This window comes from Fusarium oxysporum, chromosome I, assembly GCF_013085055.1.
Source record: "Fusarium oxysporum Fo47 chromosome I, complete sequence".
Taxonomy (NCBI): domain Eukaryota; kingdom Fungi; phylum Ascomycota; class Sordariomycetes; order Hypocreales; family Nectriaceae; genus Fusarium; species Fusarium oxysporum.
Window position 1 is genome coordinate 5,465,683 of NC_072840.1, and position 18,171 is coordinate 5,483,853.

At 49.1% G+C, this 18,171-nt stretch overlaps 4 protein-coding genes across 4 annotated transcripts; all 4 read right to left on the reverse strand.

The window, feature by feature from the left end:
* Positions 1–352: 352 nt before the first annotated feature.
* Positions 353–1,804, reverse strand: FOBCDRAFT_213320 (uncharacterized protein). Its single transcript, XM_059609356.1, has 4 exons — positions 1,067–1,804; positions 825–1,020; positions 663–776; positions 353–613 (listed from the first exon to the last, which is right to left on the reverse strand). The coding sequence occupies exons 1-4, from the start codon at positions 1,601–1,603 to the stop codon at positions 471–473; spliced, it is 990 nt and encodes a 329-aa protein (XP_059463943.1). The 5' UTR covers positions 1,604–1,804; the 3' UTR covers positions 353–470.
* A 446-nt stretch (positions 1,805–2,250) lies between these two features.
* FOBCDRAFT_153254 (uncharacterized protein) lies at positions 2,251–4,977 on the reverse strand. Its single transcript, XM_031194628.3, has 2 exons — positions 4,439–4,977; positions 2,251–4,388 (listed from the first exon to the last, which is right to left on the reverse strand). Exons 1-2 carry the CDS (start codon positions 4,648–4,650, stop codon positions 2,420–2,422), a joined length of 2,181 nt encoding a protein of 726 aa, XP_031029366.2. The 5' UTR covers positions 4,651–4,977; the 3' UTR covers positions 2,251–2,419.
* Positions 4,978–6,971: 1,994 nt separating this feature from the next.
* FOBCDRAFT_235962 (uncharacterized protein) lies at positions 6,972–9,176 on the reverse strand (the record flags this gene model as incomplete). The annotated part of the gene is made up of 2 exons (XM_059610036.1): positions 6,972–8,474; positions 8,826–9,176. 2 exons carry the CDS (start codon positions 9,174–9,176, stop codon positions 6,972–6,974), a joined length of 1,854 nt encoding a protein of 617 aa, XP_059463944.1.
* A 4,520-nt stretch (positions 9,177–13,696) lies between these two features.
* On the reverse strand, positions 13,697–17,718 carry FOBCDRAFT_174907 (uncharacterized protein). Its single transcript, XM_059608496.1, has 5 exons — positions 16,929–17,718; positions 16,782–16,877; positions 16,223–16,730; positions 14,602–16,170; positions 13,697–14,544 (listed from the first exon to the last, which is right to left on the reverse strand). Exons 1-5 carry the CDS (start codon positions 17,555–17,557, stop codon positions 13,795–13,797), a joined length of 3,552 nt encoding a protein of 1,183 aa, XP_059463945.1. The 5' UTR covers positions 17,558–17,718; the 3' UTR covers positions 13,697–13,794.
* Between the last annotated feature and the right edge of the window lie 453 nt (positions 17,719–18,171).

The window sequence follows — 18,171 nt, forward strand, 5'->3', positions numbered from 1 at the left end:
AGGCTTATGATGTCAAAGTTTTACTATTTGAATCGAAGTAACAGCTTAAATTTTGAGCAAGGTATTATTACAGCATTTTTGAAGTCATACGTCACATCTCAATCTACGTACGACATGATATCCATGGTCGGCTTTTTGTGACACGACAGCCATTATAACCACTGAGAAGAAGACACTCTCCTTGACATTATGGGTGAAGAAGTAAGCAAAATGATCGAAAAAGAAACATCTTACTTGCGCGATTCTCTGCATTAAAGCAGTTTATCTGCAGCCTTCCACTTTCAAGAGGCATCTCAAGGTAGAAGAAACATGTAGATCACAAGCTAAAGTAGAGGATGAGGTAGTTGATAAGGAGCGAACAATGCATATTAAGCGGCGATAACGATCATCTAATTGTAGTCTAAGGTACCTATAATTTTGAACCCAACTCCTCCCTTTTTGCCTTCAAGCTGAAAAGCACACTACAGCGATTAATATCCAAACTTCTGCCCAACAAGCTCCTCACTCAGCCTCCACAACTTCTCAGCCTCAACAGCATCTCGCGCCCAAGCCTTGACAGTATCAACAAAAGGATCAGCAACCCTCGCCTCCAAGAGATGAGCGCCGTTGCTTGCTATTAGGTATTAGTATTTATCCATACTCATTTGGAAATAATATCTTACCTTTGATGTTGGGGTCGAAAGCAGCGAATGCATGTGTCGCAGCGCCAACTTCGACGGGAACAGGGGGAATGGCTGCCCACCCTTCAGAGTTGCCTCGTGCGCGATGAGACTTGACTGGGGATTTTTTAGTTGAAGTAGTGGAAGGACGGTGAGTTAACGTACTGAAAGTGCCCAGATCAGCGTCCATATTGGCAAAGTCTAGATGTGTGCCGAGACCAGTTGACAGGATGAGGCCAGGGTGAACACTGTAAGATTCAAGACCACGGCTTCCTAGCTTTTGAGCCAAAGATACAGAGAAGAGCATGTTTGCAGTCTTGGATTGACCGTAGGCACTCCATTGGTCGTAAATCTCGCCGTCCTTTTTCAAGTTAGTATGGTACAAAATGCAAGGCTAGATGACTTACACTGAAGTGAGGATCGGCGAAGCGAATAGGACCAAGACTGTGGCCATTGCTCGAGATGTTAACAACACGGGGTGACTCCGAAGCAAGAATCTTATCCATAGTCAAGTTCGTCAAAAGGAAATGTCCAAGATGACAAATAGCAAACTGCATCTCATAGCCATCCACACTCTTGGTATATGGAATAGCCATGACTCCAGCATTGTTAACAACGACATCAATGCTAGGCACATCACTCCAGCTGTTAACCTCCTCAGCAGCTTTTCGCACTGAAGCCAAAGAGCCAAGATCTACCACAAGAGAGCGGGTCTTGACGGAAGGGTTCGTCTTGGTGATGGCTTCAGACATCTCTTGGAGTTTGGAGGCGTTGCGGCCTGCGAGGATGAGAAGGGATGGGGATTTGGAGGCGGTTTCTAGGATAAAGGTTGCGCCGAGACTGTTGGGTGTGACACCGGTCGTGAGGATTGTTTTGCCCTTGATGATGTTGGCATACTCGTTGACGAGGTCGTTGGTGGTGGTTGAAGCAGAGTGAGGAGACATGGTGATTGAGTTGATAGCTCAAGTTGTGTTTTGTAGTGTCTTTTTGAGTGTTTGTTCTGAATTGCAAGTGTTGATGATGATAAGTCTATTCAAGTGGTAGTATCCCACGATATTTATAATGAAAGTCATTTCTAAAGTCCGAAATTGATGCCGTTGATATTGTATGGTGCATACCAATAAATGAAGTGTCAGTGTTGCAGTTCATCGCGGCTGGCGTCAGCCATCGACGTGGGAGGGGCCGATGCTGACGCTTTTCGCCAAGAAGTCCGAAGGAGGGCCAATCATATTGCTGGTAGACTGAGACAACCTTCGCTTTCGGACTTTAGAGCAAGGGTATTATCGTACTGTAGGATGAGGGCAAAGGTGCTGCGATGCGTTTATAGGTCCCTTTTGAGACTAGAGCATATATTCTTAGCTTGAAGGATCTGGAGAAATTATTGAGGTCGCAAAGTCCGCGAATAACATTCATACAAGGGTTCATCAACTGTATCGGAGTTGTTCAACGACTGAATTTACACGATAAAGAGTTCCTTCGTGGGTAGTTCGTGATGCCCAGTCGTGGCGTATGCCCTTACTTCAGATGATAGCCAGAGTAACTGCTCTAGAACGCACTGTCACCAGCATCTTACATGGAATTCAGCGAATTGTTGTTTTTACTTCTTTCTTGCATTGTGTGAGGAGATCTCAAGTCCCTATATGTACGGTGAAAGCAAGTCTATTCCTTCTTTTGCCATATAACACCAGGGTATCCGCCTCTATCCCAACGCCGTCCCAAAAGTGCAAGCCCCATATAGACACATACAACCATCAATCTCCTCAGCTCTCATCATCAGAGACGACCTCCCACTCCTGCAATACCGTCGGCTCTTGCACCGCTCCTCCCGAAATCCCACTCAGCCAAGCCCTACACGCTTCAAGGTGCGCATACTCTGCATCATCGTGACCTCTTAGACCCTTCATCTTGACATCCGTGACTTCCAGCACACTTCTACCTGCTGCATCGCGAACATGGACACATGCGCCGCTCTCAACAAGCTGTTTAACAGCGAGTTTGTGACCGCAGCGAACAGCGATGTGCAGTGCTGTTTCGCCTGATCGGTTTCGAGCGTTGACTTGTGCGCCGGCATCGATTAGTTCTCGAATGATATCGGGGCCGATTTTGTAGTCATCATCTTCAGGAAGTTGAGCGACGAAGGCCATTAGGGGTGTGTTGCCGTGGATGTCGTAGTGATTTGGATCGACGCCTGCATCGAGGAGGTTCTGGAGAAGAGCAAGGCGGAATTGTAATCTATCGGTGCACGAGTCCGAGTTCTTAACGGTCTTGTCCCTTCTGCGTCTTCGGTCGATTGGCACGCCGTTCTCGTCGAGGTAGTACTTTTGTGTGATGCTCGTTTCGCTGAGCGTGGCGGCTGCGAGGCAGTGGAGTCCATTGCGGCCTTGGTCGTCTTCAAGTCTGGGGTTGAGTTCCGCATCATTGATGTACTTGAGGAGTTGTGTCTCCTGGTGGATATCGTCAAAGTGCCAAGGATCAGCAATGCTAGCTTGTCGAGACATTGGTGCCGGAGGGTCGACGTCCATAGCCTGTGTGCTCGCTCTGCTGATACCCATTCCAGGCTCGGGGATGGCTGAAAAAGTAGGCGTTACGTTGAAGGCGTCTCTCTTCTGATAACTGGTTGCGCTGCACAGCCCGAGTGCATAATTTCGTAGCCCAGGTGGTGTGTCCCGCAATAAGAGAATATGCGAGAATGAGCGTCCATAGTAGTCGCGCGCACTGAAGTCGAATCCCTTGTGAGCGAGTGCATCCAACAGCTGCTTCAGCAACTCCTTGTTTTGAGGTTGAAACCAGTTTGTGTGTAAGACGTGGAGGAGTGTTTGGCCCGCTGTATTCTGCACATTCAGGATATAGTTGGCCTTATCCGAGATAATCGCCTGAAAAAGATAATCCGACAAGAATCGCGCAGCCATGAGATGAAGCACCGTGTGACCAAATTGATCACGCTCTTCGAATAAATTACCATGGACAGCAGCTGATAATGCATTGGTTCCAGTTTGAGTAGGGCCATGTGCTGTGATCCAAGCTGGCTCTTCGATCTCGTGGATAGGGCGGCAGAAACAAGCCAATTTTTGATGAATCTCATCTTGCGGAAAACATGTATATTGGGCAAATTCGTCGATGCAGAGGAAGTTTCCGGGAAGGTAGTAAGGTCCCATGGGCAAGTGAACTGGTGCGTCACGATCGTTGAGCCATGATGCCACACTTGGCTCTTCATCCGAGATGGGAGATAGACTGGTTCCTCGACGGTTGAGAGGCGCTGTATATCGTTTTATGAGGCGCTTTACTGTCTTGACGTACGGATGTGAATAGTCATTGAGTATTTGTCGTAAACTTCCAGTAGTGCAGTCCGTCGATGTAGTCATGAATGTAGGTCGCTGTAAGAAGTTTCGAAAAGTACTATTGTCCTCCTGGTTTTGTTGGATCTGTCTTTGGGCAGCGGTTCCATTATTTGGGATAAATTGCTGCGGATATTGGTTAAAAGGCGGAACCTCGAGCGAAACTCTAGTACCAGGATCTCTAACAAGATGCGGCGTTGGGATAGCGTTCAGAGCTGGAATAGGTCCAGAACCTTGAGTTGGAGATGCGACGGAATTATGGGTTGAGCTTGTGCGTGTAGGAGAAAGAGCCAGCTCTTCTAGTCGCCGCACCATATCGTCTTCTGTTTTGGGATGAAGCCATCGTGGCTGTTTGTTGAGCATCGCATTGAGTGTCTTGTGGGCGGAATCTTTACTATACAATTATTAGGATATATCCGCAACACAATATCGAAAAGCACGTACCCAGGCGCAGGGGTATCGGGAGATTTAGCATGAACCACTGCCATAATCTTCTCCAAAGGAAGCGTAGTATAAAGATAAAGTCGTGAGACTTTTCGTCGCGATGAAGGCGTCCATAATGGCGGTCTTCCAGTAGTTGTGTTATTCGATCCGCTAGGCGAAGCAGACGATATCGGAACTTGAAGGTTAAACGGCGAAGCAACGTTATTGTTCATTGCGCTGAGCTTTGATCACAATCAACAATAAATGGAAAAGGGGCAATCAGAGGAATTCCGATGCTGCTTTTAGCTATAGTTGACGAGGCTGTCATGATGCTGATGGTTGATACGGGAATTGCAAGCTTATAAGTCAGCTCCCTCTTAGGCCCAAGACGTAGGTCACCAGAGGGCAGTGGTGAAGGAAAAAGATGGCCGCCAGAACAGGCCGCGGGCCACAAATAACCTGCAGCAGAGTGTGGAATGGAAGAGGTGCTGCGCCTCATGGCTCGCAGGAGGCCTGTTCGGAAAGAGGTTGCGAGTGCTACAAATGAATGTTTGGGTAAGACAGAATATGCTGTAAATGGATAGCTAGAGGAGCATAAGTCCGTAGGAGGTCTGAGTGCCGTGTTCCCGATGCATTGACGTCCGTGATCGGGAGATAGACGAGGGAGATAATCTAATCTGCAACTAATGACGCTGAGGCCATTCCCGTAGACAGCTATAATACAGGCTGTTCGATAGTGTTACAGGGCTGTTACAGTTCCCACCAATTACTGCCAACATGGGCCATTTCAGTAGCCTCAACTTGAATATAGTTACGTCAAAATTCTTAATCGTTTGATCAATTAAATGATGAAATATTCAATTCTCCATCACAGAACCAGAGCCGAACCTGTCAATTCAGAGGGAACCTTGGTTGCTGCCCTGGCATCAGTGGAACACATGCAGAGGCGCAGATCACGGCTGTGCTTACTGTGGCTCCAGGCACAAAAAGCCTTGCGCCACACCAACGAGGCTTTTCGGCATCACCACCAACTTCTATGCAGCAATTCGTTATGTTGCTGCTTCTTCTTTTCTCAATAGCGGAGAAGAATGATGGTCAATATGGTTGAAGACAAGAGGAATTCTTAAATTGATACTGACGATGATGGAAGTGCCGAGACTGAAGAACCAACTGCCCAGCTAGGGTCGGATTAATTGAACGGCCATTAGACATTGCAACCGATCGAGTGCTTCATATCTGATTATCGAATAACTTCTGTTTAACAGAGCTCACCGAATTACTAGGAAGTATTCAATTATAAAAAAACGGTTCGCCTTGGCATCCCTTCTCTGAAGCGTCTCCCTCCAAGCGCGTCATGTATGTCATCAGCCCTTGCATTCGCCGCCTCATTAGTTGAAACAGCCGCGCTCGACATCTCTATAAGTCATCCGACCTCGAAAAAGAGACCTATCTACCCCGCCATAAAGACAGCTGCCATTTATCAACTTGAGCGGTAAAATCGGTTGGTTGTTTCTAGCCACGACACCGTTTCTTTCATGGCTGACTGTTGAAACCTTGAAGCCATCGACGACACCACACCCACCTTGTGACTGGTACGTAGACACTATGTCATCGTCCGAAATCTTGCGGGTGTAACGGGACAAAGGGAGGATTGAGCGATGAGACATTCTCAGACGACTCATGGATCTCGCTCAAGGAGTCGTTTGCTTCCCTTTGTCTCATTCTGAAGAGCCAATCACGGCTATTCTTCAACCTCCGAATGTTTCTATCACACACCCCTGTAAATTCTATGCCCTTCAAAGAACTTGACAACAGTCCAAAACAATCCTCTGGCAGTCTGGCTCTGTGTCTGAACTCAATATCATTCACCCTTTGTAATTTTCACTCTTTCCCATCCTCACCGATATTCTCTCACACCACAACTAAAAGCCACATTTCCATTCAAAACACGCCTATCTTCTAGAACCCCTCCACACGCCACTATCTTCTTCCGCATTCCAGAGCAGAGACATGTCTCCCCTTTTTCTCCTCAACGGCCACAAGGCTTTTTGACTTTCGGGAAAAATACCGCCCTGTTTCTGTTCCCAACGGTCCGGTTGAAACGGTCCCCTAATTTGTTTTGCTCACCCCCTCCTCTTTGTTCTAGCGCTGTTCCACATGATGAATCGAAGGACATAAAGTTTACAAAACTGGTATCACATGGAGACACTAGTGACGACAAAGGATCAAGTGGTCCCATATGATAAACGGCTGGGCTGTTGATCTTCGAGGGAAGGACTTGGACTTGGACTTGAAGCAGTCAGTCAGTTGTTGAGGTTTAAGTGAAAAGGCATTTTCATAATCACAAGGACCGAAGACTTATTAAGATATGTCTATAATTGATGATGTGGTATCTTCAACAAAATTACACAATATTATCCAAAAATCGTAACCATTCTTTCTACCACTACTTGGCCGAGCCAAGATCGTCTAAATCATACTATGTACATAGTGAAGCTTATTATGTTTGTAATAAATAAACAGCAAAGGGAAAGTTTTATGTTCCATGATGCATTTACAGAAGAACGGCAAAGATACCGGCGGCAGCGACGGCCATCTCGACACCGAAGCGAGAAGCACCGGCAGTGACCTCGACAGCGGGGGCAGTGCCAGTGGGGGCGTGGTAGGGGAGAGTGGCAGAAGGCTGGCTGGGCTCAGGAGCCTTGTAGGTCTCAGTCTTAGCAGGAGGAGCAGGGTAAGCAGGGTGCTCAGGCTTGGAGGGAGTCTCGGGCTGCTCAGGCTTAGCGGGGTGCTCAGGCTGGGCAGGAGTCTCGGGGTGCTCGGGCTTAGGAGCAGGGTACTCAGGCTGGGCGGGGTGCTCAGGCTGCTGAGGCTGCTCAGGCTTGGGAACGACAACGGTAGGGTAAGAAGGAATCTCCTTGGTACCAGTGGCGTAGACAGTGGTCTGCTGGACGGTCTCGGTGGTGACAGAGCCGTAAGGGCAGTTGGGGACCTCAGGACCGCACTTGGTAACGGTGTAGACCTTGGTGAGGTAGGCGGTCTTGGTGGTGTAGAGAGTGCTGTGGGCAGGAGGAGCATAGCCAGTGGGCTTGGCGGGGTGCTCCTCAGTGACAGGGCAGACGGTGGTAGAGACAGGGACAGTCTCAGTGGTGACGGAACCGTAAGGGCAGTTCTTGACCTCAGGGCCGCACTTGGTGACAGTGTAGACCTTGGTGGAGTAGACAGTCTTGGTGGTGTACTCAGGAGGGGCGTAGCCGGTAGGCTTAGAGTGCTCCTCGGTGATGGGGCAGACGGTGGTAGAGACGGGGTAGCTCTTGGTGGTGACGGATCCGTAAGGGCAGTCCTTAACGGAAGGAGGGCACTTGGAGATGGTGTAGACCTCAGTCGAGTAGACAGTCTTGGTGGTGTAACCAGTAGGCTTGGGGTGCTCCTCAGTCACAGGGCAGACAGTGGTGGAAACAGCAACAGTCTCAGTGACGGTGTAAGGACCGTGAGTTCCGTAAGGGCAGTCCTTGACGTAGTCAGGGCACTTGGAGTAGGTGTGGACAGCAGTGGTGTAGACAGTCTTGGTGGTGTAAGGGACGGTAGCCTCAGTGGTCTGGGTACCGTGGGATCCCTCAGTGGTGGAAACACCCTCAGTCTTGGTCTTGGTGTTGACAGGAGCAGTCTCAGTCTCAGTACCAGTAGGAGCGGTCTCAGTCTTGGTCTTGGTGTTGACAGGGGCGGTCTCAGTGCCAGTAGGAGCAGTCTCAGTCTTGGTATCGGTGTTGACGGGAGCAGTCTCGGTACCAGTAGGAGCAGTCTCGGTCTTGGTATCGGTGTTGACGGGAGCAGTCTCGGTACCAGTAGGAGCAGTCTCGGTCTTGGTGTCAGTGTTGACGGGAGCAGTCTCAGTACCGGTGGGAGCGGTCTCAGTCTTAGTCTCAGTGCCAGTAGGGGCGGTCTCGGTCTTGGTATCGGTGTTGACGGGAGCAGTCTCGGTACCAGTAGGAGCAGTCTCGGTCTTGGTGTCAGTGTTGACGGGAGCAGTCTCAGTACCGGTGGGAGCGGTCTCAGTCTTAGTCTCAGTGCCAGTAGGGGCGGTCTCGGTCTTGGTATCGGTGTTGACGGGAGCAGTCTCGGTACCAGTAGGAGCAGTCTCGGTCTTGGTATCGGTGTTGACAGGGGCGGTCTCAGTACCGGTAGGAGCAGTGGCAGTCTCAGTGCCCGTGGAGAGCTCCTCAGTGGTAGAGTCGCAGTCCTCCTCCTCAGTGGTGGTGTTGGTCTCAGCAGGGGCAGTGGTAGTGGAGGCAGCCTCGGTGGTGACACCGGTGGCAGTCTCAGTAGACTGAGAAGCAGTCTCGGTCTCAGTCTCAGTGGTAGCAGTGCCAGCCTTGGTAGTGGCGGTCTCGGTTGTAGCAGTGTCAACCTCGGTGGTACCGGTAGTGGCAGTCTCAGCCTCAGTGGTGGCAGTCTCGGTAGTGGCAGTACCAGCCTCGGTGCTAGCAGTCTCGGTGGTAGAGACGATAGCAGCAGTGGTGGTAGTGGGGAGAACGCAGGAGCAAGCCTCCTGGAGAGTTTGACGGTCAGCACAAGCTGAAGGGAGCTGGCAGTTCTCGATGTGGTCGCAGAAAGTGGCACCGATAGCGTGGACAGCCTGGTAGCAAAGGTCCTCGGTATCACACTCGCATGTCTCCGTGGAAGGAGGAAGATCGTAGCGGGGGGAGATGTTGGCAGAAGCCAGGCCAAAGGCCATGGCCATAAAGACGACGCTCTTCATTATGTTGGAAAGAATGTACAGATTCAGTAATGAACGAATGGACTGCGGTAGAACTCTGAAGAGTTACTTATGTTCCGCGAAGACTGTAATAAGAGAGAGTGACAAGAAGAGAAGTGGGAAGGAAAAGAATGCCCATGTAGGTCGGAGGATGGTGTTTATATGCAAGAAACGACCGACAGCGCCTGGTCCGTTCATTCATTCATCCCCTTCCCTGCCTCTCCCCCATCTCTCTCGCTCTCTTCTCATCCTCTCGCGGGCGTGGGCCGTTGGGCGTGGGTGGGTGACCCATACTCAGATTTGATAGTGTGCCTGAGCTTCGCGTTAGTTTGGGGCGCTATTGAGCAGGGCTTCACACCCATGTCAGAGATGAGCAGATGGATCTAATCCAGAACAAGGACCCTGCTCAGTGCTGTAAATAACGGGCTCTTGTGTCGTCAGCCCGGCCTTGGCCGTGGATTTGCCTGTTGGAAAAGCAACAGTCGAACAAAGTGCGTGCGGGTCGAAGAACGATGAAAGTCGTTAGCCACTTGGGTAATGGTGCGCTGAGTCGGGTCTCCACAGGGGTGGTCCCCTGACCCCTGACTAAATCGTGACTAAACTAACCTTTTTGGGTGTCGTTAGCGGAGTCGCTAAGAGGCAGTCGCCGAGAGCTGCGGTGGAGCGATACGATACTGGGATTAGCACACATGGACTTTCGTCCATTTGAGCCGGGGAGACGTTTACAAACATTCAACCTTGCAAGGCCTAAAGCTGTAATAGCTAGTAGAGATGAGTCGCTGAGCAATAGTTTGTTGTCGGATGTCGCACCAAAGAGTCCGGTTTCTTCGGTGGTCAGGCGCTATTACATCTTGTTACTTCAGCTCAAGGCTGGACCAAATAGTTTACGATAATCTTGATTGATACGAATAACCTTCTGGAGTATCCCAGCAGCTGAACCTGTGCATTGATTCCTAGTTGCTGTTACCGATAGGGGTAGTATCCTTCATTTCCTGTATAACCTCCCTGCAACTGTAATCGCATGTTGTTAGTCATCGGCATTTTGTATTGTTCCTCTGCTAGCCTTTGTCGGCCATTGGATTTAGCATCAAAGAAGGGTTGTTATTTTTAGTGTTCACTCTATCGTCCTCTCCGGAGCAATATGGAAAATAGGAAATTAAGCAACCCATATCGGCTTTGTTAGTGAGAGGCAGTGACAGAAATACGTTACCCTACGGAACGATAATGACTGAAGAACCACAGATTCCAAGTTTTGGCATCTCGAATTTTCACTGATCGTCATGATGATCACCGAGATCTGTGCTGGAATCTCATCGATCGTGATGGTTGTTTGAGACTGGTAGGATCATGGTCCCCAAGGACCCGAAGAAGCCGGTTTAGTGGGAATTGTTTCCTTGGTCTGCTTCAAAGAAGCCCCTCATGATGACTTGCTTACACTCCACCAGCTTACAGAGCTGACGTTTTGTCTTGTATTGTTTCCTTTCTTCACTCTTGATTAGGAGTATCTTTGGAACAAGAACGGTAATATTGATGACCGTTGACCATTCTTCCGTCCTCTTTTGGTTCTTTCATCTTCATCAAATGCCGTTTATAGCATTTCACAGCCTTCACATTCTGTTTTGGTACCACACTGGATCCAAAAACGTCCATTTTGTGTGCCTGTTGATCCCTACCAATGACCATCGCACGATCAACACTGAAAGTTCGGGTACCTGACAGCATGCAGATTTTAGCGTCCGCAATCTCCAGAGTGTGGATGACAACGACAAAGGAAACACACAGAAACACAACCAAGCGTCATAGACGGTTTGTCAAGGCTTGCATTAACCCAAGGGGGAGATTAAAGAAGGATGAACCCAATTGCCACGAAAAAAACGGGCATCGAAAGATCCGGTTGTTTGGTGGCTTGGGGGCACTTTGAAAGAATGCAAGCGCTACAAGAGGGTGCAATTTGCATCATTCGCGCTGTGGCGTCTTCTAGAGTCCAATTGGCGTCCGTGACTCGCCCACTTGGTGCTAAGCTATCGTAACCAATCGTGCGCATGCGAGAGGGTGTGTTTTATGCATCTGCATAAGTGAATATTTTCTTTTTTTAGGGGTAAAAAGGAGGAGTAGATGCGAAAGCGTTCCTGACGGTGGCTGTCGTGCTACTGGTAGTTATAATCGTCTTACTTACGGTGGCATTGAATACTGGGGAAGCCTCTTTGACTATAATCATGATCCATGATTGATAGGACCCTTTGTGAAATGTCAAGTTTCGACATCGTCCGGTCATTCGATTGAAACTTTTGGCATGAATAAACAGTCAGTGCTTCGGATCCATTCGCCGAGGTTGATTTGCAAATTCTCCAACAGTCTAGTTCATCTCATTGGACCATCGAGGATCCCTACTCCCTGCCCCTGAGTTGTGCTTCCCTGTTCATAAAATAATACATTTGCCGGTAATATTTGGATAAATCGCGATAATGCAAGGGACATGACCTACGAGGTGACATTTTGTCGCACAAAAATCGTAAGGGTTCAACACGATCTGAGGAATCCTTGCTCATTACCACGCGATAGCCCCAGGGACCAATTAATATCCTCGTCTTGTCGCTCTCCTCAACTGAAGTTGAGTCAACGACTTCAAGCCTCAGAATGTTCAGCGGCTGCGGGAGTGGAGAGTCATCTCCCGCTGTGAGACAAGACGATACAAAACGACACGTTCTATCGGTTGAAGCCGCATTCCAGTGTGAAGTAACCTCAGATCGTACTTATTTCTTATCGCTCTTTTTTTCCCCATATAAAGCGTAGTCCACTTTCTCGTTCTGCTTTACCAATGCTGCCCTTGTCACCGGAGACGATTTGTGTTAGCGCACCACGCCAACGGTGATAGTTCCATGCAGGCCTGTCACTCTCAAACCGCGCGTGAGTCTGCTTGTTCCCTTCTTGGTGAGCTCTTCGTTGGCCGTTGCTGTTGTGTTGGCCTGCAGCATTGAAAAGGGGAATCCTTTCGTCATGGGAGCATGCTACTGATGCAGAAGCATACAGGCATTCGTTAACACGTCTTGGCCGTTACAGTTCAGCGCATACTATCTCCATAGCGATGAGTGATGCATGGAGACTCTGAGTTTTCATATCACCCCATTATGCCTTGGCAACCCGTGCTCAGGCCCCGTCGTATAGCCAAAAAGCAATGTCATCTAGTCTAGATGTCATTTTTCATCTTCACTCTCGCTTTCGCACGCTCCGGTGCCTTGGACATTTTTGCCACAACTGGAGCCGAGAAGGAAGCTGTGCTCGTCCCGATGATCTGCCCCAGATAGGGGAGGAGAGCCCTGTTGACCTCTAGAGGCCGAGGCCAAGCTGAACGCAGGGATTATATGGTCGAAGCGTCGAGCTATCGAAACTTGGAATTGATAGTTTTGCTAATAGCTTATCTTGGCCAAGCTCACGTCTATTCTAGGCTTTTGCGTTGCGCTTGCGAAGCTGTTCTTGGGATTTGCGGAAATGAGGCTGCTGAGTTTTCCTGTTTTGTTCAATGCGAGTGTGGTGATGGTGTGGTGCTGTCAGCTTGTGCTGGCGGTGGTAGGTGGTAGGTGGTAGGTGGTAGGTGGTGAACTTTGGGTTAAAGAAGCTGTCAGGCCCAGCAGTGTTGTTGTTGTTGTTTTGAGGCGTCCTCGTTACTGATTTCTGTCGCCTTGTCAATGATTGCTATACTTTTGAGCCTGGTTCTGTTGTCCCTCGTGACTGATACTAATGTTATGCCCTAATCTACCTTTTGTGATAGACTTTCCACACTCTGATGAGGCAACAGAAAGATTATCTAACCACAACGCTGAGATCAAAGGATAGTGCCAACCTGGGATCTCGACCACAGCCCTTTCCATAGCAAGCTGCTCTCAAAATCTTACATGTGTCCCTCCTGGCTTAACTATAGGTACGATTCCCTAACTCGCCCTAAGCACAGGCTGCACTACTCGCACATATGCTATTACTGGCTGTCAAGTGGCCGTTGATCCTATACCTCTCGTTCGGCCAAAACAGAAGATCTTGTTCTCCCCAGTATTTTAATGGGAGACCCAGCTACACATGATCTCGCTGTTTGACTTCTGAGGCCAATCACCGCAATGCCAGATGAAAATTTCGCCCTTAGCTTATGATATCACATACAAGTCTTGTACGTGGATGATTAGCGGCCTGTCAAAGACAAATTATACTCTATGCTACAGGCGAATAGTCAGCAGTTCACAAGTCTATCTAGGTGCATACCAAGTATATCTCTGATAAGTCCCGGCACTTGCAAATAGGGCTGCGGACCATTGGAATGTAAACTTTCGATTGCCGATGCACTGGAATGTTGATGGAGATCAAGGTTTAAGGCTTCAGCGGGGGCACGACGAGGCTCTGCATTGGCTCCATAACAGCTTCGAGAATGATTCTGAAGTCTTATCAATCTGTTATATTTTTGTATTGTCTAAAATTGGCCCAAGTAGCGGGCATAGTTTACCCCGACGTGAGACAATACACTGGAGACTTAGTATTAAATAAAATTTTCGGCTTTTTTTGTCAAGACAGAAGTAATAAAGAAAATACCTTTTTTACTTTTTAAACTTTTAACTTTTATCCTTATTGCCTCTCCTTATACTACACCTCCACGTCCTCCAACACTAAACTTTTGTGCCTCAATAATACTATCCTTAATAGCCGGTAACTCCCTGCCCTGTCTGCTTGGCCATGGCAGGAAACCTGTTTCAGCAAGGTATCTTAAGAAGCGACCAACACATTCCCTATCAATGCCCTCTCCTGTACTCTTATCAATACCTGTCCACCGGTTTGCATCAGCCTTAAGGATAGCAACAGCATTGCGGTCATTAAGTTCTGGTGCGCGAGTGGTTGTAGGCAGATCAGTTATTGCCATGTGGAAAAGAGGCATTAAAGCGCTTTGTTCCTCATCTTTCTGAATAGGACCTGCTGAAACAAAGGTCTCAAGCTGGGCCTTCCAGTCGTCGTAATCTACTTCATTAACATCATAGCCATAGTAGCTCAGGATAGAGAGATACTCGTTCATGCGCAGACGAGGATGGGCAGTGACGTGAACAACGTGGACACCGACATCGTTGCTGTTGCTGTTGCTGTTTTCAGTTTCGGCCAGGAGAGGGTTTAAGCTAGCTGCAACGGCGACAGTAGAGACATGGCCTACAGGTACGGCGTTGATCGTGTTGATGATATACGGGCGACTAGACAGCTGGATACAGCCCTTGAGCATGCGGATAAGAAAGTCATCGTTATTGCAGACACCTGTAGTAGCGTCTCCAAGGATATAACCAGGTCGGACAACAGATCCGAGGAGACCTCGTCTGCCAGCCTCGCGGACGAGTTGCTCAGATACCTGTGGTGTATGAGAATGAATGCTACTCAAGCAGAAAGGTTTATGGAGGTTACTTACCCATTTGGACTGGCCGTATCCAGTGCCGAGACCGGTGCGACTGCCCATCATGTCATCTGCTTCCATTACAGCGCCTTTTCCAGTGCTGGTCTGCTCGTGTGATAGGTTGATGTAGTGATCGGTGTCTAAAACGCTTGTCGAGCTAATGAATGTGAAAATCTTAGGCTTGCCCTGGTTACAAAGTCGCATGGCATCAATTGTTGAGAGGACGTTGCTTCGCTCAAGATGCTTATACTGCTTTACCCAGTGGACGAGGGCGCCGTTGTGGATAACCACATCGACAGAGTCACTAAGCATCCCCCATGTATCGTTGTCAAGTCCAAGGCGCGGCTGTGTTAGGTCACCAGTAACTGCAGTCAGCCTAGTGGCCCAAGAGTCCTGCCATACGCCGTATCCGCGAAGTGACCTCTGAAGCCGCTCGAGGGCGGCTTGGTCACTGTTCGTTCCACGGACATGGGCGATCACGTGTATGTTCTGACGCTCAAGCAAGTCCTTGACGATATAAGAACCTAGGAAGCCCGTGGCGCCAGTCACAAAAACAGTCGTCTTCGTTGCCGGTGTAAGTGTCGCAGGGTCCGCCGTCTGATACTTGGCATCGAGGCTAGCGAGCAGCTTATCGAGTGAATGGGCATATGCAGCCTTATCGTCCTCTGTTGCGTCCGAATTGTCTTTGCCCTCACGCTGGCGGTCAATATGTGCGCTAAGAGCCCTCAAGGATGAATTCGAGTATAGTGAGTTAATAAGCAGGTTTACCCCCAGGTGTTTGCGAGTATTGAGAATAAGCTGCTGGGCCAGCAGACTGTGCCCACCACTTTCGAAGAAATCAGACTCAGGCTGTAGGGTCTTGGCATTCAAACCATTGATGAGAGTCGCCCACTGCTCCGCTACTTCCTTTTCGGTGTTGCTGAGTGTTTCCCATCTCTTCAAATCCTCCTCCGAAGCCTCCTCCGAGATCAGGGCCGCGTCCGGGAATGGCAGGTTTGGACTGTCAATCTTGCCGTTAGGGTTCAAAGGCATCTTCTGTAGGAATATGAAGTATGACGGGACAGCTTGAACTGGCAATCTAGACTTAAGATGGTCCCGAATCTCCGTTTGCATTGGGCGGTAGCGCTTGGAATACACAATGACAGCTCCGATCTCGGTACCTTGCTGCTCAGTATCTTCCAAGCTGTGATCTGCTAGCCACTTGATCCACTCTTGGTGTTCAGGCACAATGTAGCTAACCAGTGTTGGCTCTTCGTTCCGATCTCTTCGAAGGAGCGTCTTACACTCGCGGACTAAACGGTGTCCTTTCAAGTTGGTGTCGATCTCATTAAGCTCAATGCGAAAGCCACGAACTTTGACTTGATCATCAGCTCTTCCTGTAATTGCGCAATCGCCAGAGTCGTCCAAAAAATACCCCAAGTCGCCAGTTCTGTAGATCCTGTCTCGCGGGCCTTTGTAATACTTTCTCCAGGGCTCGTTGGCTTGATCAGCAACTTTGTTATCCGCCTCAACCCACTTTTGGTTGTCAACGAACCAGTTGTCGAGGAACTTTTCCTTGGTTTTCTCTGGGTCATTCAAATATCCGTAAAGTAAATTATTAGCATGACTCTATCAGAAAAGGAAAGGAATGACTTATCTCGGCTAAGCCTGCTGATCTCAACATAATCTCACCGACCTCGCCGATGCCACAAAGCTTGGTTGGATCCTCCCGGTTGACAACGAGGAGCTGGACGTTCTCGATGCCCTTTCCAGCAGGAACAATATCGCCAAACTTATCAAATGCATTCGGATCTTCGGCGTGGCTCTTGATGTGGTAGTATGATACGCTGCGGCTCGTCTCAGTGGTACCATATGCAGCGCAAATCTCAGCGTTAGGCGCCAGCTTGCGGAGCGCAGCACAATCTTTCTTGGTCAGAATATCACCAACGTAGAGAACCCACTTCAATGAAGGGAACTCTACCTTGGCGCCGCCGCACAAGATTTGGCCCATCGCAGGAGTCAAATGGACCGCGTTAGGTTTGTGATCGCGGAACCACTCAGCTAATCTTTCGTGGGCGATATTCTCGCGAGCAGGGATAATTAGCTCTCCGCCCATGAAAATCGGACTGAAGATGTCTCGCTGAATAGGATCATGGCTTATGCCACTGTCGTTGGTTAGCAGAGCTGTGACGGGCATCATCATTGATAAGCTTTACCTTAGACAAGCGAACTTTGTGTCTGAGGTCCAGTTGAAGGTTTTGGCCATCCACGGGAAGTACTTGGCTAAGCTGTAATGTCTGCCCAAGACGCCCCTGGAAATAGTTAGCAATATTCGAAACTTTACGGGTTGCTGGATCTCGTACTTGGGTGTGGATGTTGTACCACTGGTAAAGCTCAGAATACTGATTGAGTCCGGGCCCACAAGAACATCAGGAGGCGCTGATGCTTTGCCTTCAGCGTCTATAAAGACTTCCTTCCCGTCAACCTGGCCACCGGTAAGGTGTCCATCATCGCTCATCCGCAACTCCGGTATTTGTATCTTAAGGGATAGCTCCTCGTCGATATAATTCTGGACACGCGGCGCGAAAGTACCATTCTCGTCTCTGGCCTTGCCAATCGTGATCAGGGCCTTGGGTTGTGAGACTTCCAGGTAGATCTGCTGTCTCGCCGGGGGGTATGCCGGGTCTAGGACAGTAATTGTGGCACCGGCAGCAAGAGTTCCCAGGAAGGCGATGACGAGTTCGACGGAACGATAGGCAAATATCATAACGACATCGCCATGAGCAATGCCAGCTTCATGGAGCTGGTTAGCCAAGACATTGGACGCCTCATAGATCTGCTTGTAATTGAAGCTCCTCTCGGGCGTAGTGGAGGAGGCCGTTTCTGTGACGCACGGCGCGTCAGGATTCTTCAAAGCATTCTTGTGGAATATCTCGTGAATGGCACCGATGTAGCTCCAGTCGAGCTCGCTGGTGGGATCGGGAAGCCCCATGGCGGCACCGATATAGCAAGATTTATGCAGAGAGGGTGGTAGCCTAGGAGCAAGGGCATTCCTGGACCATAGTCCGAGCTGATGTTCTGGAAAGAGTCGTTTTTATGAAGAAAGAACAAGCACAACTAATATACGGGCGAGATAATAGGTGAAGATGTGTCAGAGGAAGAGAATTCTGCCCCTCCGATCTTCGGGGCATGTTTCCTTATTACCCCTCCTTGACTCAGATCAGGGACCCGCTGACGCCAGCAGGGTAGCTTGGAGCGGTGCGGCTGCTGGCGGTCCCGGGGAAAAGATAATCCAGCAGGGCAGCGATTAGTTAGCTACAACACAGAAATAAGAAGCATCCCGACTTGACGCTTGTACCTTGTTTGCTCAGGGGATGTGAGGCTTTATTTACATCTGAGGATGACTTGCAAACACATTTTCGTGAATGCTGATCGAGTTATACCATGCCGGATTTAATTCAGGGTTAATAACCTCTTCTAAGGTTACCACTAAATAAGCATGTCTAGTTAGCCCAGTTAAAATCCTTGTGTGGTTCTTCTCTATTCAAAAATGATCTTTTGTTAAAATTGCAAGTTGGCAAATGTCTGAGAGGGTGGCAGTTGACC

Excerpts from the sequence above, each read along its gene's own strand:
- FOBCDRAFT_213320 (XM_059609356.1), bottom strand. The coding sequence starts at position 1,603 with ATGTCTCCTCACTCTGCTTCAACCACCACCAACGACCTCGTCAACGAG. Across the intron at positions 1,021-1,066 it reads TCGCCGATCCTCACTTCAGT|GACGGCGAGATTTACGACCA; the intron begins GTAAGTCATCTA and ends AACTTGAAAAAG. Across the intron at positions 614-662 it reads TTTCGACCCCAACATCAAAG|CAAGCAACGGCGCTCATCTC; the intron begins GTAAGATATTAT and ends AATACCTAATAG.
- FOBCDRAFT_153254 (XM_031194628.3), bottom strand. The coding sequence starts at position 4,650 with ATGAACAATAACGTTGCTTCGCCGTTTAACCTTCAAGTTCCGATATCG. Across the intron at positions 4,389-4,438 it reads CCCGATACCCCTGCGCCTGG|TAAAGATTCCGCCCACAAGA; the intron begins GTACGTGCTTTT and ends ATAATTGTATAG.
- FOBCDRAFT_174907 (XM_059608496.1), bottom strand. The coding sequence starts at position 17,557 with ATGGGGCTTCCCGATCCCACCAGCGAGCTCGACTGGAGCTACATCGGT. Across the intron at positions 16,171-16,222 it reads GATCAGCAGGCTTAGCCGAG|GGATATTTGAATGACCCAGA; the intron begins ATAAGTCATTCC and ends AATTTACTTTAC. Across the intron at positions 14,545-14,601 it reads GATACGGCCAGTCCAAATGG|GTATCTGAGCAACTCGTCCG; the intron begins GTAAGTAACCTC and ends CATACACCACAG.